Genomic DNA, 25,611 nt, shown 5'->3' on the forward strand with positions numbered 1-25,611 from the left:
GTGAAACAGGTTTGAGGACTGGAATTTAAAGACAAAGTACTTAAGGAATATGAAGACTGACTTGCTAGCTCCAATAAAAAGAAATAATTTCCAAACTGTTCACCTCGATTAATACTATCTAGGTATTTAAAACCCAAGTGATCCTGATGCCAAAACACTGAATCAAATGTATTTTCTAGTCATTAATCAGTGATTATGCTAACTAAATTTGAGATTAACTGATAAAACATTCTCAGACATTATAACCACAAAGTCACAGATGTTACCAAAGTATCATGAATAAAAACACAAAGGTAGGCTTGGCGCTTGTACCTCAGTGAGTAGGGCGCTGACCACATACAGTGAAGCTGGTGGGTTCGAGCCCAGCCCAGGATTGCTAAACAACGACAACTGCAACCAAAAAATAGCTGGGCGTTGTGGGTGCCTGTAGTCCCAGCTACTCAGGAAGCTGAGGCAAGAGAATTGCTTAAGCCCAAGAGTTGGAGGTTACTGTGAGCTGTGCCGCCAGGGCACCCCACCGAGGGTGACAAAGTGAGACTCTGTTTTAAAAAAACAAACAAACAAAATACCACAAAGGCAAAAATAACTGTGCCTCAAAGCTAGCACAACTAAACCCAATGAATTTTATGCAGAAAATCAGAGAAAATCCTCTATACAAGGAATAATTTTACAATTTCTTCACAACACATTTCCTCCTCATCAGCAAATAAGTTACTTTTCGAGTTATCTAAAGGTTGTAAGCTGTGCTTTAATTTACATTATCATGAAAAGCTGTAACAGTCTATTAAGCACTAAATGTGCTATTCTTATAGCTAGTCTCTAAATGGTCTGCCTTAGATTAACAAATATTACTTCAGAGAACATACAATATGGGACTTTAATAGTACTCAGACAAGAGTACTATAAATCACAAGAATAGAGAAAGAGATCTAAAAATCTGCAGCCTAACTTAACCTCCTAGGGAGGTAAATATGAGTTTCTGAGAGGCTGATTAGAATATATTTACCTACTTTATACCCCCTGTTCAGTTCCTTATAGAACAGTATAATGGAAAAAGCAAGGATAGTATAAGGAATAAGAACTGTATGCTAACCTCAATTCTATCATTTACTGGCTTGGGCAAGTCTCTTAGGCTCATCTGATCTTTCGTTTCCTCATCTTCCCTGAAGATATTCAGTCAGTCTAAGTCGACAACCAGAATGAAATGAAACAATAAATATGAAAGTGCTTAAGAAAACCATTCAATGCTATTCAGTTGTTAGGAACTTTACTTCTTAAAGGATACTAGTATTTTCAATGAAAAAGTCAAAATAATTTATACTGTTTTCTGCTTTCATTATTGACCATAAATGAAACTCGGAAAAATGGCATGCATCTATCCTTGTTTAATACCTAAATATTTGGTTCTAAGTGAGGCAGCTGACTAAATCTGCCAAAAGTCAGCAATTTTAACAGAATGATCCTAAAAGTTAATATTATTCTGCTTTCTTTTGTTCCTATGATTGCAAGAAGACAGGTTATGAAATTTTCCAATTCACAGCAAACCAACCACATTCATTTACTTACTCAATACACAACATTAATGAATTGTCAAGGTAGCCACCTTTGAATAAACTAATTTCACAGAGTTCAAAGCTCACATTATACTTTAGTACACTTATGGAAAAAAAAAAAAAATCAAGCCAGTTCAAAACCTAAGTTAAATAACAGAAATGCAGCATGCTGCCTTTTACCCAAAACGTTCCACATCAACCTAATTACTGTGAGCATGAAGACTGAAGCATAAATAAGAAATCACTAAAACAAAGAAGTTTATTAGAAGAAAAAGAAAGGAAGAAGGAAGAAACTAGTTAGACAGCTGGCTAGCTCCAGGCAGAAAAGTGAGGTACTAGAATTATACAATGTTCTTCACAAGGAATGCAGTATATCAAAGTGAAATGCTGACTTTTATCAGAGACAATGATTAATAAAAACTGCAGGTAGAGTTCCTCCCCTTTCTAGATCAATACATGAGAAAATTCACTTAAATATTTTACACCGAAACCTGAAAGCCCAGAATTTTACACTACTCTTTACATTTCAAGATAAAATTTTAAACTATACTGATCTTGTAATTCTTTTTCCTTCTTCTCTTCTACTTCTTCCTCTAACTTCAATTAGAGGTTTTAAAAAAAATTACAGTCAACCTGGGAGCCAATATAAAGGGGGTCCACATGACCAAAGATGGTGTAATTTTAGAATTAAAAATAGGTATAAAATTGTTATTTCTCATACTGCAATGACTGAAAACTTCAATAATCCCCCAAGTCTATCAATTTATAAAGATGAAGATAAAAACTTATGAGTTGGGTGGCGCCCGTAGCTCAGTCGGTGCCAATCACATACACCCAGGCTGGTGGGTTAGAACCCCACTTGGGCCAGCTAAAGCAACAATGACAACTGCAACAAAAAAAATACCTGGGCGTTGTGGTGCGTACCTGTAGTCTGAGCTACTTGGGAGGCTGAGGCAGGAGAACTGCTTAAGCCCAAGAGTTCGAGGTTGGTATGGGCTGTGACACCACAGCACTCTACCCAGGGTGATAGCCTGAGACTCTGTCTCTAAAAACAAACAAAAAAACCCTACGAGCCATCTTGAGAGGTTGCCAGGGCATTAGCCCAATATTTTGAAATTAGAAAATAAAGAAAAGCAATCGTGCATCATTCTGACTCCTATACTTCCCTTCAGTTGATGAGGGGAAGTTATTTCTCTTTATAAAAAAGTTCCAGGTAACAACTGCAGCAGCATGGGGAAGCAAATGACAAAATCAAGGGTGTGAGAAATTCAACAGGACGAAGTTTCTTCCACAAAGAAGTGGGGGAAAAAATGATGAAGAAAAACCGCTTACAGATTAAAAGACAAATGCAATATATAAATCTCATTTGGATGAATTCAAACAAAACAACTATAAACAGACACTTATTTAATTAGGGAAACCAGAATTAATAAGGAATTATTCACTTAAACACATGATGATGATACCGTTAGGACATTTTTTAAAAAAGGAATCTTAGTAATACGTTCTAGAAAGTAGAATAAAATTTTCTCATGCTTCTACAATAAGTAACAGGGTGACATATCTAAACAAAAATGTTTTAAATTATAAGACAACAAACACTCAAACCTATCAAAATTAAAATACTTGCTTTTTTATAAAAAAGTGACTACAAACAGAACAAGCAAAGGGAGAGCTGGTTTTGTCAAAAAGTTACTGTGTTTCATCAAATATTTTGGGAACACAGATCAAGATCTACAGATACCTATGATTATATTGTTCTTATCTTAAAATCTCACAAGAAAATAATCTGGAATTAGTTCCAACCAATTCAAATGAGATAGAGAACTTATCTCTATTTTTGGATTTTATATTCTTAGTATATGAGATGAGTAAAATTATTTAAAAAATATGGAAACTGGGCTGTGCCTGTGGCTCAGTGGGTAGGGCACCATCCCGTATACTGAGGGTGGTGGGTTCGAACCAGGCCCTGGCCAAACTGCAACAAAAAGAATAGCCAGGCATTGTGGCGGGCACTTGTAGTCCCAGCTACTTGGGAGGTTGAGGCAAGAGAATCACCTAAGCCCAAGAACTGGAGGTTGCTGTGAGCTGTAATGCCACAGCACTCTACCAAGGGCAATAAAGTGAGACTCTGTCTCTAAAAAAAATTTAAAAAAAAAAATGAGAACTTCACTTTTACAGGATTTTATATATCTGTAGCCTAAGGATCTACTTTAAGGATATACATCAGAGAGCCAAGCTTGCATTAAGATTTAATCACAGAAAAGTGTAAATTACTTTCACAAATAGTACACAAAGAGCAAATTTATGAAATCATTTGAATTATTTTCAACCTGGTAGGCATCTACTAATTGTTAACATTACCAGCTGTAGTTGTACCATACTACAACTTAAAGCTAAGGGAAATTGGAAGATCACAAAAGAAAATAATACAATGACTAATTTCAGAAGTAAAGTATCAGATTTCAAGGTGAAGCTAACCTAAGAAGTTTAACAATGGGTACCAGTGTATCAGAGCATAATGTACAACTGCTAGCTCAAGTGGTGATTATTTCTGGTAATTTATTAGAATTCCTTTTCTAAGTATCTATTAGGCTGGTTTCCTTACAGTCTAAAGAAGGTTAGACAAGTATAGATTGCTGCTGAATTACAAAGGCATCTAAAAAGTCACTAATATCCAATTTCTAAGTAAGCTATGTGGAACAATATTTATTGCCATTCACATATGCTCTAAAGCACAACACAAGCTAACAGCAAAACAGAAATCTAACCTGAAACTTACCTATGAAAAGATGACAGGACATGACAAATATAATCTTAACAATAAAACACAAAACTATCATGGTAACTCTATTCTGGGGTTGGTTATGTTCCAAATTTTTGCATCTATTTCAAAGACATGTCTTATGTAGCATGTCTGAGTAGTAATTATTAAAAACCGTGTTCCTACGACTAACAACAGATTATTAGTGAAGGAAGTTTTTAACTAGGCTAAAAACTGGTAAATCTGCACATGCAGTGCTGCAAATCAGATCTTAAGGCTCCATCTGAATAAATTAATTGGTTATATATATTCAGTATCCTCAAGAAAGTAAAGGCCCAGAATTTAGGGCAAAGGACCAGAGTCTTTAAAAAAGACATCTAGCTCACTGTACAATAAATGATCATTACAATAGATACTTTTGTTCTGTTGACATTAGGCTTTAAGAAAAAATAGATATACCCCTTTAATTGGGAGGGGGGAGGGAAAACACAATCAAATAACTTATCTGTATACAAAAGCAACATCACTTTTAAAACTACAAATTGATTTAAATCTTTCCAAGCACATACAAGTCAGCAACAGAATCCCTCAGTTTCAGTTGTGGAAACTAGAATTATAAAAATTCAAAATCTAGTTTTAATGAAATGTATTTTCTTTGACAAGATAGGGATTCATAAACAGACTCTGATATCCAAAAACTCTGCAAAATGTAATACTGTCTACATGATAAGTACTTCCCAGAGAGGGGAAAAAAGGCAACCACCAATTCAATAATTTTGGGGTGGGGACAATTTTAACACACAGATACAAAGAAAACTTCTAAATACTCCACCTTCAGGGTACAAGCCTAAAACACATTTTTTAATTTAACATATTCAAAAGAGAAATATATGGCCCAAGCCCATCAACTTCTCTAACTCACAAACACACTAAACTCATACTCCCTGATGTAACTAGTAAAATAACTAAGTGTTCAAAGGCCAAAGCAAAAGCCATTGTACTAACCTAAGTTATTTAAGTTTGATAACTGACGTTTTTCTTATGGTGTGCAAAAATGTTTGATAGTGAAATTTCTTTCTCACTATCATGTATAAATAGCTGACTTTTCAGATGCTCTAAAACACACAAATCAAAAGCACAGACAAGAAAAAAAACACACCATTATATTTCATAAAAGAAACATAAGATACAATAGGGGGTCTTTACCTTAGTGTACATTAGACCCTCACTTTGAATTTTCAGGGAAGTAGACCTTTTTCAAAAGGCTAATATCTAAAAGCAAAAGCAATTTTGGCATGTTTTATCCAACATTAAATATTTTACATATATTATAAACACACACACAAACGCACATACATGTATACATACAAATAAAAAGGGTTTTGGTTTTTTTTTTACCTAAATGCAAACTGGATGAGGATCCATGTGATGAAAGTGATGGCGGTGGCGTAAGTGAATGTCCTGGAGTTTGGCTTGGCAGAGGCATGCCTATTGGACTTGGAGAGGAGGAAAATCCCAGACTATTGTAAAATGGTTGCCCTATGGGTGCTAGGCTGCTACTAGATCTTTTGTACAAGTCAGAGCTAGTAGATAGAGACTCTCTCCTTGTGGCACTACTACTTGCAGAACTGCCAACTGAAGAAGAAATAAAAAAAACCCTAATTACATACAGTGTTAACTGAATAAAACCTACCCCAACTCTTGCTGGGCAATAACAGAAGTGATCACAATAATTATTTTTAGAAACATTATGGATAAGATAATTACTGTGATAACTACATATACACTAATGTATTAATCATAAAAGGGTATAAATGCACCCCAATAAAGTAACCAATACTTAACAGAGCAGTCATATGTTTCATTATTTCACACATATTTACCACTGACACATATGATTACTGTGCTTTAATACCCTGGTATGATTTATAAACCCTGGAATTCCAAATTGTCTGCATTAGGACATGCCAGAGATTAAAATCCAGTAAGGTAAAATTCTGGTAATACCCTAAATCTCTGGAACATGGTTCCTATACTTCAACTCAATGCTAAGAAAAGAATATCCTAATAAATGGAATATTAATACATTTCCTTCACCAATCATATTTGATGTGGCTTCTAGCTATATTTAAAACATAGCCCTTTAAGTCCATATTGGCCCGAATATCACTCAGTTGCAAAATATAGATAGCAGTTAACTCCTCATTGGTTTTCACACTATACATTCTCCCTTGTTCTCAACTAAATTACACAATATATATGAAAATACTGAATTTTCTTTCAGATTTTTTTTCCCTAAGAGACAAAATCTCACTTTATTGCCCTTTGTAGAGTGCTGCTGCGTCACAGCTCACAGCAACCTCCAGTTCCTGGGCTTAGGTGATTCTCTTGCTTTGGCCTCCCGAGTAGCTGGGACTACAGGCACCCGCCACAACGCCCGGCTATTTTTTTGTTGCAGTTTGGCTGGGGTCGGGTTCAACCCGCCACCCTCGGTATATGGGGCCGGTGCCCTATCTACTGAGCCACAGGCGCTGCCCTTTCTTTTAGATTAATAGCCCTCATTACTGTCATCACACTAAAGGTATGTTTTCACTTATCCCTCAAGACTCTTCCATTCCTTAAGATTCTATTACCGGCTTCATAGGCCCCTTTCTCAAGTGAAGACTGGCAAGGGTTTTTATTCCCTTAGACAATATACAATTTATTTCATAATCCTTATTGCACTTTATATCCAATTTTTTTACTTAGTCCCTAATTTACCCATTAATCTCTTAATCCTTTTCATTTTCATATTCCACAAAATCGCCAACAGACTCATATCATACTACCATGTAGGCCTTGGTGAGCTATGTCAACATTTAGCTGTTAATCAATACATATCTGGATAATCAAATCCTTTACCATATGTCTATAATGGCTATCCAAAACAGTCAATTATCAAGTCTCATTTAGAGCCCACATTTTCATCAAGTACATCTCCTTCCTATTTCTAACCACTTTTAACTGAGTGTCTTCTACATCTAAGAATTTCATATTATATTTCTTGCCAAACAAATTTGTTAAAGGCAAGCTCCATATTCGGACCAATATAGCAATTCTTTTCAAGGAATTTTAAAGCTTTTATTAAATCTTTGTTTTCCAATCACAAGGCATACATAAGTAGGTCATACAAGGTATAAAGGAAAAAAATTAAGGACAGTACATGATGCGTAGACCAAGTTAAGCTTATAATACAGATAGAAAACTTAATTATTTTCATTTTGGCAAATTCTATAAAGGGGAGGGGGAATAGGCCCATGCCATCTTATCAGGCAAAAGATTTTAATACTCTTCAATCTTTCAACCCAGCCAAGTTTCTGAAAGACTGATAGTGTTTATTGGAAAACTTCACATTTTAAGGTATCATGTAATCGGGAAATACTATGTAGCTATATGCATTTTAATGATAAAACAAATGTGAACACTAATATAATAGCTCCTCTTAAATTGGTTTTGGCAAAATTGTCAATATATGCTACGTAATTATGCTAATTTAAAAGGACACTGTCAAAGTGATTTATAAAATATGGCTATATTTTAAATTCCTATTTATTTCAAAAAACAAGTTAACTGACAAGGAAAGACAAAAAGCTCTTTAACAAGAGCAGCAGCATTATCATTCCCCTGGTAAATAACCAAAGAAACCAGTTTTGACACATGCAATATTATTTTCCTCCAAAAAGGAAAACCAAAGCCAAACATTTAAAAATAATTCAGAAATAACTTTAAACATAAAAAAGCTAGCTCTTTCGAGTTTTACTGTATGCCTAAATTATCTGCAACAATGACTATGAAACAGGATATGAAGTATATCTAAAGTATCTAAAAGGCCAGATAGACTGTTAATCATTCACTTTCTGGGTGAAAAAGGTTAAATTCGAAACCTTCAATTATAACAGCTCTTTTTAAATAATAGGTCACAGAGAGGATGCTTTAATATGGACCCTATATTACAATGGGTAAGCTTCCTGAACAACTGTCTTATGATGTAGGGTGTTTAATGCTGTTAAACATTAATAATTTCATCATAGAGGCATGAGAATGACTATGTGTATGCACACAAGGACACAACCATATTTTATCTTAGATTTCCTCTAAGTGTATAACTGCCATAATGTGCAATGGCAGTGGGCAGATTTGTTCTAAGAGTGCATATGTGTGGCACTTGAATGAACTCTCACAAAACATCCAAGAGGAGGGAGAAGATGATATGGATTATTGGCATTCAGGAGTGGCAATCACTAAAGCCATCTAAAGCAAGGTAAAAATGAATCTTTTTCTAGACTGGAAGTCAGAACTGAGCAAGTAATGCTTAAATAAGGGAGGCATGAAATCAATTTGGGGGGAAAAAGTCATCTGGAGGAGACAAAATGTTCATGCCAACCAGTTCCTACTGTGCAAGAAATAGTCTTACTAAGAGACGAATGGGGATTTGGAAGAAGAATTGAATAGGGGAGGTCCTATAAATCTGTATTAGATGTCAATGACATAGTACACTAGAAAAAGGAACATGGGGTTTACTAAAGCTCTATTTTTCCTGGATTATTTAAAGTCTACAATCTATAGTTTAGAAACTAGTTATTCCCACAAAGTTTGTTTTTATTTGTTCTCTTTTCTTCAGAATATTCAGGATTCTTTGGGGATTTCCCCAAATTTGTCCCAATTGTGTTAGAGACAAAGGAATCAGTCCTATGGGCAGTGTGTGAACTGAACATAAAAATGTGAAATGAAAAAATTCAGGAAAATTAAAAGATTTAACACAATCTTCATGTTCACTGCATTTTTCCCTCAGAAGTTCTTGTGCCCATTTTTTAGGTAATTTTGTGTTAGGCAAGTATGACATTTTTCTTGTTATATTTCATTGTAACAAAAAAAAAATTTCTGTCTCTAATAGTTTATGTTATAAACTTTACAGCTATTCTAGCCCATTCCTTCAACAAATGTAAACGGAAGAAGTTCAGAAGATACTTCCTTAGAAAACTGGCAAGCATGGTTAATAATGACTGGTTTATGTTAGTTTTGCCATTTTCCTTACCAGAATAGAATTTAATTTAATGGGGTAGGAAAACAGATGAGAAGCAGATATTAAGGATTCTAAAATGTTATGGTAAAGAAATAAAGAAAATCTCTTGAGTTCCAAATAATTAACTTCGCCCTATTAAAGGCTGCCAATTGTACCAATAGAACTACATAAGCTGGTTTCCCTAATGTTTTATACTCTGGGAGCCTCAGAGAATATATAAGGTATGTCAACATGGAGGAAATGTGGGCTTCTTCTTTCACATAGTTCTTTCTCACTCACAACATCTAGAAACCAGTTCATAAGGTCAACTGTTTGAGAAGCTATTTTAAACTTTTGATTTGTAAGTATTATGTAAAGCTATGTGAATATTCCTTTAAAGTGAATTTTTAGTGACAAAGGAGAAATTATTATCTAAAATAAAGATAAGCATACTGGTTATTTCTTAGGGGCTTCTATTAAGAGCATTTTATTACATAAATATATATACATACACATATATCTTTTAAAATAGATTATGCCAAATAAAACCATAATGAATTACAAGCATTGAGTAATGAATCATCTGATAAAACACCAAAAATTTAAGATGTCAAAGTATTCACCTTCTCAAACACTAAGAATGAGGAAGAGCTAATAATTTGCATACAATATACCGATCCAAACAAACCTTACTGAAACAAAAACTCCAGTAATAAATTCTTATTAATAAATTTCAGGGGGGAAAAGGAAATTATTATATTTGAGTAAAAGATGGGCTTCCTAAAATAAGTTAAAGGTTCATAAATGTTTAAAAGATTTGTAGGAAATACTTTTTCTTCTACAAAATTAAACAATTCAATATTTCATTCCTGTTTTCCTATACTATGCGCTATCATTGTTTATTTTAATATTAAAAACACATATACTTTATGTGCACTTATCAGAGTACACCCATCTTAAAAACAAACTTACCTGATGAACCAAATCCACTGAGGGCTGAGCCTATGGCAGCACCCAAAGAACTACCACTTCCAAAGCCAAGAGATGTACTTCCAGGCTGACCAGGTCCATGAGAAAATAAAGAACTGCTCTGGGAGCTATTAGTCAAAGAGCTGCCCCCATAAAACGAATTAGATTGCAGATTAGTGCTTGGCTGCTGTTGCTGCTGCTGCTGTGGTGGCTGAGTGCCAATTGGTCGAAACAGACCATTTGTGCTGCCTGTAAGACTATTTGCAGTTCCTCCAGCCGCTGCTGCTGCTGCTGTAAAAATAAAAAACAAAAATCACAATTATGTCTTTAAAAACTATACAGAAAACTGTTTCATATTTTTAAAATCTTATATCCACACCAGAAAAATAGGATCCTAAAACTGTCAGTTACACTTACCAGCTTGTGCTGCTGCTGAACTAATTAGAACAGGTGTTGGAGCCATTAATCGAACTGGAGCGCCAAGGCCAGTTCTTGCTCCAGGGCCAACCACTAAGGCACCAGTCTGATCGTAATAGGCAGTTGGGGCTAGTACTTGATAGCCTAGAGAACATTAAAATAAATGTTTACTAATAAAAACATGCATATTTACTTCCCCCTACATTTGTATTTTTTTCAACTAGAAAACACAGCTTATATACTATTACTATAACCCCTTAAATAGTAATGGCATGAAAGTTGAAAGGCTTTAATATATGAAAAAAAAAATGTCACTTTGTCCTCTAAATTTTAATAAAGATATATGTGACGGAGATGTCTTTCACTTGCCACAAAATGGAAAGGTATTTTCCTTATAGAGATTACAGGCTATCAGCTCAGCGCTCATAGCTCAGTGAGTAGGGTACTGGCCACATACACTGAAGCTAGCAGGTTCGAGCCCAGCCTGGACCTGCTAAAACAACAATGACAATTGAGACCAAAAAATAGTTGGGCATTGTGGCAAGCCCAGGTAGTTCCCACTACCTGGGAGGCCAAAGCAAGAGAATCTCAAGAGTTGGAGGTTGCTGTGAGCTGTGACATCACAGCACTCTACCAAATGTGACATAGTGAGACTCTGTCTCAAAAAAAAAGAAATTACAGGTTATCAAGAGCTGATTATAAAAAAAATCAAAACAGTCAGTGCTGAGATAGACTGGGGGGAGTGAAGCAGAATACTATTAGAAATGTTTACTATGCAATTTCAGTAAAGTTCTAAATCATGTGCCTTATTACCAGCAATCTCTTAAGATATTCATTTCTAAGTACCTCTTTAAAAACTTAAATGATTTAAACAGATACCTTAAAATTATCAGGTAACAATCTCTTTGTAAATGTTCTTGGCTAGAGTCTGAATAAAAATCATTCAAGCATTACTTTTATAGCAGACTTGAGTACAAGACAGATAACCAAATGTATTATTCAGACCTACAGGAGAGTGAAGTTTGCCTCTTTCCAGCCGTTCTCAATATGGATTCTTTATCTGCACCAAATAATACTAATGATTCAAGTGACTATTCTGTCACTCTCAACCTTCCTAATGCTGCAGCCCTTTAATACAGTTCCTGTGGGTTGTGACCCACAAGTTGAGAACTGCTGCTCTAGAGGTATAGGAGAGAAGCTAATATATATTCAGTGGAAATTTCAGAGCAGTAAGACTTAACTTTCTCCTGGAACTCAGGTTGAGAAAGGCTACCTTATATAGTGACAAGGACTCAGGCCCAATAGCCTAACAGCTACCTGCAAAAAATGTATTGCATACTTTCAGAAGTTTTCTGAAATACAGAATATACTGAAATATACTCCAACATCGATTTTTGAGTTTTATCTTCCTAAGGCTATGCTGAAGCAAAAGTCAAAGTAAAATCAGTCATAAAGCAGCGGAACAATTTTAGCACCTTCAAACACAGTAGGCTATATTCAGATGAAGTATAATAAATACTGTTGGGATACAATCTTCACCATTACAATTGATACTTGCATATGAAAAAGCTTTTTTTGTAAATACTGTAACTCTAAGAATAAACACTAACACACTGCTAATGAAACATTGACATTACTAGTAAATCTCAACCTGTAGATTGCCAGTCCATTAATTCTAAATGCTAGGACACATAAAAAATACTCTAGTTCAAACACATCATCACTGACTGAACATCTGAACTAAATAATAAACGTAATCCATTTGGATATCTGATTGCAAACAATCTACTGACAAACAGCACTTAACTGCTACTTAAACAGTACACATCAATTACTCCAAAAGAAGAAATAGCCTAGTCAATTCATCCCGGAAGTCCATTCACTGATGGTCTAAATCTTTCTCTAATCCATTCTCTTGACTGTCAATATCCTGCCAATTAGATTTATGTGGCCTGCCCTCATTCCTTTGCCCCACACTTCTATAACTTATTCTTTTTTTTTTTTTTTTTTAGACGGAGCCACAAGCTATCCCCCTGGGTAGAGTGCCATGGTATCACAGCTCACAGCAACCTTCAACTCCTGGGCTCAAGCGAGTCTCCTGCATCAGCCTCCCAAGTAACTGGGACTACAAGTGCCCGCCACAATGCCTGGCCATTTTTTGGTTGCAGCCATCATTGTTGTTTGGCGGACGCGGGCTGGGGATTCGAACCCGCCACCTTAGGTGTATGTGGCTGGCACCTTATCTGCTTGAGCCACAGGCGCTGAGCCACTGAATTCATTTTCTTTTAAATTTTTTTTAGAGACAGAGTCTCACTTTACTGCCCTTGGTAGTAAGGTAACCTGGTATCACAGCTCACAGCAACCTCTAACTGTTGGGCTTAGGCGATTCTGTTACCTCAGCCTCCCAAGTAGCTGGGAATGCCTGGCTATTTTGTTGTTGCAGTTTGGCTGGGGCCAGGTTCAAATCCGCCACCTTGGGTATATGGGACCCGCACCCTACCCACTGAACCACAGGCACTGCCCTCAGTTCATTTTTCATGCATTCATGTATTTGAAAAATAGTATCAAAAATCTACCATTGCCAACTACTATTCTAAGTACTGGGATAAAGCTGAGAACAATAAAAAGAAATATCTTTATTCAGGAGGAGACTATTTTCTACTGTAAACAGAGACAAAAAATAAAATTGTTAAGACAGTTTTAAGTATTAAGAAGAGAGAAAATTATTAATGGATCAGAAGTATTGAGTGGCAAAAGTTGCATTGGTAATTTAAGTTGGGGGGTCATGAAGAATCTCAGTAACAAGATGACATGTGAGGAAAAAAAAAAAATCGAAAGGAATTTAGAGAACAAACCAAGCAAATGATCTGTAAAAAGAACACTTCAAATGGAAAAAAAAAATGAGCCAATTTGGCTAAATAAGAGACAGAGGAAAAAGACAGATAACAAGGCGTCAGCCTTCCTACAGGTTACTGTAAGAAACCAAGCTTTTACTCTGAACAGACAGGGAAACATCAGAGTGTCTTGAGGAGAGAACTGAGTTAATAATAAGCCTTTTTCTCCTTGCTACGGTGTGGAGAACAGACTCTATGAGGGGGAAAAAGCAGCAAGATGAAATATGGGCAGACAGACAGAAAGCAAATCCAAGTGTGATGTAATGATAACCCGGTTAAGAGTAGAAGAGGTGGAGATGGAAAGGTACTTGAATTCTGAGAGCCAGTAGGAGTTGATGAGATAGATGCAGAGCTATGGAGTGTGGGGTGCAATGGGGAGAAGAGTCAAGAATTGCTTCTATCTTTTGTCCTAAGTATTATGAAAAAGGAGTTACTGCTTACTGTGAAGTAAAGGTGAACACCACAATGCATTTATTTGGTCTAAATTTTGTAATTTATTAACATGAAAATTTTCCTAAAAGCTTGTGACTGTTTGTTTTTCTGATACAAGTTATTTGTACCTTCTCTCTTGTTTTTTTGGTGAACCTCTCAGAGGTTTATCAACTTAGTCTTTGAAATTAACTTTTGGGATAAATTACTCTGTTTTTGTATGTCTGTTGTTAAATTCATTCACATCAGCTCTTGCTTTATTATTTACTTCTACATTTCGGGCATTTATTCTCTTTAGTTTCCAGATGAATGCTTACCTCATTAACTTCCACTCTTCTTTTTCTAATGCATGCACTTAAGCCTACATATTCTGCCTTATTTCAATTGCACCCCACAAGCTTAAAAATGTAGGATTTTCACTGTAATTCAGTTTAAAAGTTTCTAATTTCCATTGCATTATATGTTTGTTACTAGGAAAGTCTGTGTGTAGTTACTTTGATGTATCAAGGGTGGGGAGAGAAAAGAGAGGTGGCAGAGAAGAATAAAATAAAAAGATAAGCCCCAGGGGATTAAAAAAACAAAAACAGGTCTGGTCCCCATACTTAAGAACTATAAAATCTAACACAGGAGGAAAGACACCATTTTCTTTTCTTTCTTTCTTTCTTTCTTTTTTTTTTGAGACAGAGCCTCAAGCTATCCCCCTGGGCAGAATGCTATGGCATCAAAGCTCACAGCAACCTCCAACTCCTGGGCTCAAGCGAGTCTCCTGCCTCAGCCTCCCAAGTAGCTGCGACCACAGGCACCCTCCACGACGCCCGGCTATTTTTGGTTGCAGCCATCATTGTTGTTTGGCGGGCCCAGGCTGGATTCAAACCTGCCACCTTAGGTGTATGTGGCTGGCGCCTTAGTCACTTGAGACACAGGCACACAGCCACCCCATTTTCTTAATTGCAAGATGCCACTTACTGTAAGACACAGAACCGATCTATTAACTTTCCTTCAGAGAAATAAACCTTTTTCTGCTTTAAAGACATTTTCCATTTTAAAACATGTTCAAGGTTAAGTGTTGTGGAACTGAAAAAATAATCCACAAATAGCTAAATGAAACGTAAGGTAGATTCAAGCTAAGGAAATTTAAGGAAGTACTAAGAAAGGTGCAAGTAATGTCCCATAACAAGGCAGAATGAGGAGTAACTTAATGAATAAGCACTGGGAAAGACTGGGGAAAGCATTAGGGAAGGAATCATATGAAAGGATGAGGATGAGCGTTTATCACAAAAATGTTTTAACTAGGCTCGGCGCCTGTGGCTCAAGCGGCTAAGGCACCAGCCACATACACCTAAGGTGGCGGGTTCGAATCCCCCGCCCGGCCCGCCAAACAACAAGGATGGCTGCAACCAAAAAATAGCCGGGCGTTGTGGCGGGCGCATGTAGTCCCAGCTACTTGGGAGGTTGAGGCAGGAGACTCGCTTGAGCCCAGGAGTTGGAGGTTGCTGTGAGCTGTGATGCCATAGCACTCTACCCAGGGGGATAGCTTGAGGCTCCGTCTGAAAAAAAAAAAAATGTTTTAACTAGATTTTTAAAAGCAAAAACAATATACCCCAATTCTGCCTAAAATTTATGAAAGTGTACTCTAAATTAAAGACGAACACAAGCTAGTAGAGGCATAAAGTGTGTCTGGAGAACAGTATGTGGTGTGGTGTGCTATATCACAGAACTACAGAGTTATTTGACAGATAAGGTTAAAAAGACAGTTTGGGGCCAGATAAAAGTATTAAAACTCAGAATAGTATAAACTGGTATGTATTTTTGAAAGGTACTTACCTAAAAGAAAAAAAGATGAAATGAACTAAAGAGATTAAAAATAAGACAGTGAGAGGATAAGCGAGAAGTCAAATAAGAACACCAGAGAAAAGAAATGAACATGAGATTAGTAACTGGCAAGTTATTAAATGTGGGGGCATAGGAGAAAACAAAAAGTTATAGATAACTTTGAGGTTGAAGCTAAGATTTTATAATTTTAGAAGATAGTAGAGTTATTAAGTGAAAACAAATAATAAGATAAACAAATTTGGAGAGATGAGCTCATTTTCTGGCACTTTCAGTTTGAGGAGAAGCTGGAACATTAATATGGTAATAATGTCTGGTACAAAAGTAGAAATGTGTTAGGTGTTTAGAATAGAATCTAAGATGCAGATCTATACTTATAGAGATGATAGCTGAAATGGTTAAAGTACATAGGCTCTCCTAAGGAATAAATGCAAAGTATCTCCATTTTTCCAATATTGAAACCAAAATTCAAAGAAGAAAGTAACTTGGCCAATGTCATACAACTGCTAACTGGTAGAAAATCACAGCTCTAACTCCAAAGCATGCAGTCATTAAGCCAGATTGTCTTTCATCTTTAAGGACATGCACAGAGGCAACAAAGACTGATAAAATAAAAAAGGTGGGAAAGCCAAGAGAGTAAAATCATCACAGAAGTTAATAGAAAGGAGTTACAGAGAGTTGTATCAGGGTGAAAAATAAGAGTCAGTAGGAGTTGTTGAGACCAGATGCAGAGATATGGAGTATAAGGTGCACTGAGAAACAAAAGAATGGAAGGAGGAAGTCCTACTTTGCAACTGTAATCAAGTAATATTAGAGAGGCTACAAAGGAATCATGGACAGAGTGTAAATTCTAACAAATAGTCTGTAAGGGAAGCACAACAGAGACAAAGCCTTACAAGATGAAGAGGCAGACTAACTTATCAACAGAGTTCACTGTTGAACAACAATGAAAGAAAGCAACAGCTTTCTCATGCAATGGAAAAAAAGAACAAACTGATTTTAAGGTCACAGTTGATAAAATTAATAGCAAAATGCTTTTATATTTTTAGTAAGATGTGAAATAAAATTATGAGCTCAATATAAAGAGAGTAAAGGTATTTATAAGAAGTTAATAACAGGACCAAAATCAAAGAGACTAGAAAGATCAGTATAGATACAGGCAACAGAAAATACACACAGGCACTTGTTGTTGAGACAGAGTCCCGCCCTACGCCCTGAGCAGAGTGCAATGGTGTCACAGCTCACTGCAACCTAAGACTAGGGCTATGGGCATCACACTGCCTTGGCTCGGGAAGCTGAACCTGCTGGGATTACAGGTGCTCGCTGTGATGTCTAGCTGGGCTTTTCATTTTTTTATGAGTTAGGATCTCACTCTCACTCAGCCAAGTCTAGAACTCCTGAGCTCAAGCAATTCTCCTCAGCCTCCCACAATGCTGAGATTACAGGCATTGAGCCAGTGCACCCGGCCAGGCACTCTCTTAATCCCATGTTCCACTGAGAAATTAGTTAAGCAGGAAGGACTCTTTGTACTCCAGCATGTCTTTTCCCCTGTAGTTAAAACCCCCAAACCCAAAACAGTCTTAGTGGCTTTCAAAATCCACCCAGTTAATTTCTTAAGTCCTGCCTCTTTGTGACTACAACTTTGGCTTCATAGTCCATTTCTCAAAAGGTTGCTTTTGACAAGGCCTCTACTCCACAATAGCTCCAGAACAATTGCTTCTAAGAAGCAAATAAATGACTAAAATAAAAAAAGAAAATATTGAGAATGCCTTCCAGAACAGCTGTATAAAATACTCTCTTATCCAGTGGACTAGACAACATGGTAAACCCAGATCTTAGAATTCCAAAGAGAACAGGGTGAATGCAATTGATATAGAAATCTTTAGGATTTCATACAGAAGTACAGTCTCACCACTAACAAAAATGGATTCTTCTTGGATAAAAGATTTATGGCCCGGCGCCTGTTGCACAGTGGTTACAGCGCCAGCCACATACACCAAAGTTGGCGGGTTCAAACCCAGCCCAGGCCAGTTAACCAACAATGACAACTGGAACAAAAAATAGCCGGGCCCCAGCTACTTAGGAGGCTGAGGCAAGAGAGTAGTCCCAGCTACTCCCAGCTACTTGGGAGGCTGAGGCAAGAGAATTGCTTAAGCCCATGAGTTTGAGGTTGCTGTGAGCTGTAATGCTACAGCACTCTACTGAGGGAGACATAGTGAGACTCTGTCTCAAAAGAAAAAAAAAAAGATTTAAATTTAAGACATGAAACAATAAAAATACTGGAACAGAGTGCAGAGAAAATTCTTGAAGATGTTGGCCTAGGTTAAGTATTTTATGAGGAAGACCCCCCTGGCAACTGAAGCAAAATAAATTACTGGGATTAGATCAAGCTAAAAAGCTTCTGCACAGCTAAAAGCACTACAACTAAAAGCACTACAACTAAAGCAAATGGACAGCCTTTGGAATGGGAGATTTTTCCACATTATGATTCTGACCCAGGTCTGATAACTAGAATCTACAGATAACTCAAATTAATCAGTAAGAATAAACAATCCCATTTCTTTGTGGGCAAGAGACTTGAACAGAGAATTTCTCTGAAGATGACAGATGAATGGCCAAAAAACACATGAAAAAATGCTCATCTTTAATCATCAGAAAAATGCAAATCAAAACCACTTTGAGATTATCACCTAACCCTAGTAAGAATAGCCCACATCACAAAGTCCCAAATCTGTAGATGCTGGCATGGATGTGGACAGATGGGAATACTTCTGTGGGATTGCAAGCTAATACAACCTTTATGGAAAGAAGTATGGAGAATCCTTAAGGAATTAAAAGTTGATCTTCCATTTGATCCCACAATTCCATTTCTAGGTATTTATCCAAAAGAACAAAAATCATTTTACCACAAAGACATTTGCACCAGAATGTTTTCTGCAACCCAATTCCTAATTGCCAAGTCATGGAAGCAACCCAAATGCCTATCAACCCATGAATGGATTAACAAATTGTGGTGTATGTATACAATTGAATACTAATCAGCCATTATAAAAGACGGAGACTTTACATCTTTTATGTTACATGGATGGAGTTGGAACATATCCTTCTTAGTAAAGTATCTTGAGAATGGGGGGAAAAATATGAACACACTCAATACTATTATGAAACACACATTCATACCAATGATAAAACACAAATATAGTCTAGGCAAAGGAAGGGGAGGTGGGAGGGCGATTGGTGGGAGGAGGGAGGGTATTTGGTGGAATCTTGCCTAAATGTGCACAATGCAAGGGTATATTTCAAAATAATTAAGAGTAAATTATAAATGTCTTACCACAGAAAAATAAGTGATGTGATAGTTATGTTAATCAGTTTAAGCATTCCACATTGTTTATCAAATCATCACATTATACCCTATAAAAACGTAGTTATGATTTAATAAAAAAAATTAAATTAAAAAAAGCATACTTAAAAAGCAAGTCTTCAGAAGTCTAGAGTATGGAAGTTATACCTTAGCTATTAAAATTCAAATGTAACCTTTGAATTTCACTTTAAAAACAAGTGCTGCTTTTTTGGCTTAAGGAAAAATACCTTACTTCCTTCAAAATAAAGTGGTAATTTTGTATCTACTTCCACAAAAACCTACTCTGTTGCCCTTTTCCAGAAGTTTTACAGCTGCACTGGCAGGAAGTTTATACTATAATTTTCTGTGCATTAGCCTTTCCAGTACTTTATAGATACTGTTGCTATTAAGTTAGAAATACGGCCAGTTTAAAGTGCTATAATAAAATACAGACAGTTTAAAGTGCCATAATAACCAAGTGTAAATAATGCTCAAAGTAAAAAACGTTAGCTGCAAACTTTTCAAGATTAACTAAACACCTATTCTTAAGAGACAGTAATGGCAAATAGGTTTTATCTTGCATGCCAACTCTAACCAACTGCTTTTATTTCTTAAAGCACTGCATTAAACATCCTGGCCTAGGCTCAGGCTGGAAAAATGCTTGGTTTACAGCAAAAACAAAATAAAAAATAACTGCTAAACTGAGAATTCTGATACATATTTGACACTCCTGTCACCAATTCTCACAAACAGTACTAATTTCAACTATTAGCATCTGAGTTCTAAATAATCTATTATAAGGTAGGCAAGATTTCAAATACAGTTCTTGATTTTTTTCACTCTCCAGGGTGGATGTCTACATTTAACATTTAAAATATATTCAAATTTCCACAAATAACCAATCAAATACCTGGCATGCCAGTAGCAAGACCCTGACCAAAAGCCAAAGTTGGATTTGCAGCTGCAGCTGCTGCAAGGGATTCTGCTTGCTGCCCTTGCTGACCCTGACTGGGAGTAAGAGGACGTTGACCAGCTCCAGCACGAAGAACCTACAAAAGTCAAAGGAATTTTTTAAACAGTAGTATTATAAGATAATAGCTTAAGTAAATTTATCTTCCACAAACGTGTGTATGTTACAAATAGCCATTTGATATTCTTTGAACAGTATATAAAATGGAATGTAGATTTAGCATGAAAAATTACAAATTACAGAAGAAGCTCGGTAAGGTGACTGATGAAAGGACTGTTAACAAACTAATCAACATAACAGAGGTGGTCAACATAAGAAACTAGGCCTGAGCTGATTATGTACATGTGGTACAAGTCTGATCTATGAAAATTTGGTCAACTTTAGGAGGTGGTAAACTCTGGAGGTTCTACTGTGCCGTAACATGAATAACACATTGACTGGCTCCTGACAACTATTAATCTATAACACAACATGAAGGTTGTTTATAGGTTGTTAAGTTCTAAGAGGTCTCTGGGTAAAAATTATTTCTAATACTTGTCACTCTTTAATTTACCAAGGTACTATCTAAAAAATAAGTTGAGAATAAGGCAAAAAGATGAAAGATTTTAAAAATTTACATTTTATTAAAATGATTTTCTACAGCTAAAAACAGAAAGACAGGAAGCTGAAGGGAATAAATTGTGAATTTATTATAAGACAGTGATGCAAAGTTAACATTTCAAATCAAACCAAGTTTTCAGAATTCAGAAGCACTGTAACAATGAATAAAAGCTGCTTTTAAATAAAAAACTTTCATGTAAAAAGACCCACAAAATCACACCAAAACAAGGTAAAAATTCTTACGGCTGGTCAAGTCTTACTACTTTATAATACATAGCTGTTACAGTGATTATACACAAAAATGATTAACATAAATCATTAATTTCTTTAATTTTTCCCAAGACAGAGTTTCATTATGTTGCCCTCGGTGGAGAGTACTGTGGCGTCACAGCTCACAGCAACCTCAAACTCTTGGGCTTAAGCGATTCTCTTGCCTCAGCCTCCCAAGTAGCTGGGACAACAGGCACTTGCCACAATACCCAGCTATTATTTTTTTGTTATAGTTGTCATTGTTTAGCAGGACTGGGCCGGGTTCAAACACGCCTGCCTTGGTGTATGTGGCCAGTGCCCTAATTTATTAACCTGTGGGCACCAAGCCCTTAATCACTAATTTCAAAAATATAAAATCAATCCAGGACAAGCAGGATTTACCCATGTGTGTACTGTTAATTTAATGTGACATTTTTATTTTCTTGAAGAGCAAGTTAATAAAAAGAAAATGTGACATTTTTATGGCTCCCCAAAGATAATAGATTTAAAAATAATCTCAATAGATGTATGGGGTCTAAAAAATTATTTCCTAAATAATGCTATTGTAATGATGAACAAGGATGGAGCCAAAGGACAGCTTCAACAGACAGTCAATATAATAAAGGAAATTCAGAATTAAGCTCAACTGCCAAGTAATCATTCCCACACTTGTCATTAAGCTGCATCTTTGAGATAAATATGATGAATGTGACAGCCAGAATTCTGGTATTTATCAGTATGAGTTTTTATAATTATCAAGATAGTTCTTTGAAAAAAATCTGACGGCTGGGCATGGTGGCTTACATCTGTAATCCTAGAACTTTGGAAGGCCAAGTTGGAAGGATTACTTGAGATCAGGAGTTCAAGACCAGCCTGAGGAAAAATAAGATGTGTCTCTACAAGAACTTCAAAAATTAGTTGGATATGGTGACATGCACCTGTAGTCCCAGTACTAAGGAGGCTGAGGCAGGAGGATCACTTTAACCCAAGAGTTTGAGGCTTCAGTGAGCTATGATGAGGCCACTGCACTCCAGCTTCAGTGACAAAGCAAGACCCTGTCAAAAGAAGGAAAGAAAGACGAGGAGGAAAGAAAAAAAAAAAAAAAAGAAAAAGGAAGGAAAAAGGTTAGAATTTTTTAAAAAAAATAATGAGGAAATAATGAAGGTTTTCCCTAACCTTAAGGGAAAGACATTCAGTTAAAAATTAAAATTATAATTTAAATACTTGAAGAAAAATGAAGGGACAATTACTTTGACAGGAATGTTAGTATACTAAGGAATGATGAAAAGAAATTTTTAAAATTGCTAGCTTTCTAGATACCAAAACAGAAATGAAATACAAACAAATCTATAAATATACACTATGTAATATGATGGGGATGGGGAACTCATGTAATAAATAACTTGTATAACAACTATATGCCAGGTACCATATTACATATTGAGGAAACAAAGACAATTCTGAAACACCAGGTGCTCCTAGAATTTCAAAGAATTTATCTGAATTTATTTAATTTCAAAGATATTCTTTAAAAAAGAAAGGCCTACCTGTTGCTGTCCAGGCTGAGCTTGTGATGCTGCTTGCTGATTGGCTGTGCTGTTTGCTGCAGCGGCAGCTTGTTGCTGAAATAAATTGGCTGGATACACCCCCCACGGAACTCCGTAATACTGAGGTGGAACTACTGCTGGACCTAAATAGCACCCCCCCACACAAAAGAAGTCATTATATTTTATAGCTACCATTAGATTATAAAAGGGGATGGGCATTAACACTTAGAGCGAAACATGTCCTTATAATCTTCTACCCACTTACACTTACTATATTGATTCTTTAGGGAGCAAGTGTCATTCAAGTATGGATTATTAAAGGTGTTCAGGAGTGACATCAGTCATCTTAAAGCAAAATTCAAGACTATCTATGGAGGACATTTAACCATCTATTCAATAGTTAGTGAATGTACATTTATGGGTCTGATACTGAAAAACAGATGCCACAAAACTGTTTTCTTATGCCCAATTTATCACTTCTCTCGTAAAAGAGTATTTTTTGACTATTTAAATGAATTATAGTTTTTTCAAAATCTATTGCTTTGCAATCTGTAACACAAAACTAGGAAACATTCAAGGCACCAGGCTTACAACAACAGTGTTTGAATGGTAAACTTTAAATTAAAAAATATTATTCATATTTCAAACAGCACTAGTCACAATTCTTGCAAAACAATTCAAAATCATATTAAAACAAATGAGATATCAATAAGACTAGTGAGTCAAGACAAAGAACTAGATAATGTAAGAAGAGAGAAAAGCAGAAGAAAGCAAACTAGGAAAATGAGAATGATTGGTTCCCCCTCTATTTAAGATAATACTTGATTCATGGAAAACAGTATTATATGTAATAACCCTACTATTAAAACAATAAAGAAATTAAACCTAATCAATCTAAAATGTAACATAATTCCTAATACAATAGATATGCCCTAAATTCTTATCAGTGAAAGTTTAAGATATCTTAATTTGTGTATCTGATTAAGTCAAGCTCTTGATTTCGCTTAGTTTTGGAAGAAAATAAAGCCCAGTGTATTTGACTGAATCACTAAAATATTATAAAAGCTTTATGCCAGGGGTGGTGGCTTACACCTGTAACTTTGTGAGGCTGAAGGGGGAGGATCATCTGAGGCCAGCCTGAGCAACACTACAGAACATCACCTCAGAAAGGAGGGGTTTTTTTGTTTTGTTTTTAAATTAGGTGGCATGGTGGCTCATGTCATTAATCCTGGCACTTTTGGAGGCAAAGGCAGGAGGACTGTTTGAGTTCAGGAGTTCAAGATCAACCTCAGCAAGAGCAAGACCCCCATCTCCACCAAAAAACAGAAACATTGTCTAGGGGAGGTAGTATAGGTTGTAGTCTCAGCTATTGAGGAGGCTGAGGCAAGAGGACCACTTGAGCCTAGGAGTTTGAGGTTGCAGTGAGCTATAATGATGCTACTTGCACTCTAGTCAAAGGTGATAGAGACCCTCAAAAAAAAAGAAAAAAAGCTTTTAAAATTTAAAGGGAAACATATTTCTGAAGATAATGCTAAAAAAGAGGTGATGAAGATAGGATACACTGTAAAAACAATAACTTGCTAGTGAGACATTTACCTTAAACCTCACTGTCCACCACTTGCAGCTACTGAAAAACTAAAAGGTAGATAGCTCCAAACTGAAATGTACTGTATTTACTATATACAGGATTTTAATGACTTAGCATTAAAAAGGGGGGGGGGGAAGCTATCTATTAAAATGCTGACAAAACATTAATATTTTGTATGTGTTTGGCCAAACCAAACGTATCATTAAAATTAACTTAATCTGTTTTTCTTTTACAATACAACTACTAGAAAATTTTAAATTACATTTTCTGGCTTACATTGTATTTCTACTGGACCACACTGGTGTTAGAAAGCTCATCATCCCCAAACTAAAAGATTCTCTTAAAGTTGCTTCTTTCAGTCCCACAGGTTAACGGTTACCTGTATATATAGTACCAGTACTCTACGTACTAACAGCCAGTTAAATAGCATCAGAAAAGGTCACGTTTTCATGGAATCACATGCCAATCTATACCAAAGGCTATTTAATATGACAATTTAGGGCTAACTATTGAACAACAATTTGAAATTAACTCCCCCTCCTCACTTTTTAAAACATGATCTTGAATTTAAAAGTCCCCAAACTCCAAGGAAAAGACTGACTGTTCTATAATACCAGAAGTTGATTTAAAACTGTCTGATTAATGACAATCATCTCAATGAAGACATCCCCCTGAAAGCCAAAGTATCAGTGCCAGCCTCAAGTTTTTAGCAGGCCCAGGCTGGGTTCAAACTTGCCAGCTATGGTATATGTGGCCAGTGTCCTAGCCGCTGAGCCAGCCTTAACTTTTTAAAGCCACTCACCCAGCAGATACATTTCAGTGAATACAATTCTAAGGCTGACATAAACCCATTCTTAACCATATAACCAACACAAACTACACCGAGACTAATTTAACTCTGTAGCCAACTTAACCCAAAACAAACTAACAACCCTAATTAAGACCAGCAAATTGCTTTCCTCAGTAAGACTGTGTCTGATTAGCACATAACTTAAGCTTGGGTAAGCAGTAAATTCAGCTTTGATTTTTACTTCAGAACCTGAGTGGTGGTCCCAGGCTTTTACTGTTACTAATAAGTTCTTTTGACTCTAACGTAAACTTTTCTATCCTCCAGGATGCTTGCACATTTGAACAATGCTCAAGAAACTTTTTAGAGGCCAGGTGCAGTGGCTCACACTTGAAATCTAGCTCTCTGGAAGGACAAGGCTGGCGTATTGAGCTTAGGAGTTAAAGACCAGCCAAAGCAAGAGTGAGACCCTGGCTCTACTAAAAATAGAAAAAAAAAGAACTAGCTGGGTGTTGTGGCAGCTAGTTGTAGTCCCAGCTACTTGGGAAGCTGAAGCAAGAGGATCACTCAAACCCAGGAGTTTGAGGTTGCTGTGAGCTATGATGCCATAGCACTCTACCCAGGACAACA

General features: G+C 36.2%; 1 protein-coding gene across 9 annotated transcripts in view; it reads right to left on the reverse strand.

Moving 5' to 3' along the window:
- The window catches only part of PUM2 (pumilio RNA binding family member 2), a 97,937-nt gene that overhangs the window by 22,547 nt on the left and 49,779 nt on the right, over positions 1 to 25,611 (reverse strand). For 6 of the 9 annotated variants that reach the window (XM_023511828.1, XM_023511831.1, XM_023511830.1 and 3 more), the window contains exons 9-13: positions 22,607 to 22,749; positions 20,151 to 20,289; positions 10,745 to 10,888; positions 10,331 to 10,618; positions 5,716 to 5,952 (exon numbers count right to left, since the gene is read on the reverse strand). In XM_023511828.1, the coding sequence (XP_023367596.1) occupies positions 5,716 to 5,952; positions 10,331 to 10,618; positions 10,745 to 10,888; positions 20,151 to 20,289; positions 22,607 to 22,749 (951 nt within the window). The remainder of the gene's footprint in view (positions 1 to 5,715; positions 5,953 to 10,330; positions 10,619 to 10,744; positions 10,889 to 20,150; positions 20,290 to 22,606; positions 22,750 to 25,611) is intronic. The other 3 variants (XM_023511834.1, XM_023511833.1, XM_023511835.1) reach the window with 1 other exon arrangement.

Source organism: Otolemur garnettii, unplaced genomic scaffold (genome assembly GCF_000181295.1).
Source record: "Otolemur garnettii isolate 467f Iridium unplaced genomic scaffold, OtoGar3 scaffold00022, whole genome shotgun sequence".
Classification (NCBI taxonomy): Eukaryota; Metazoa; Chordata; class Mammalia; order Primates; family Galagidae; genus Otolemur; species Otolemur garnettii.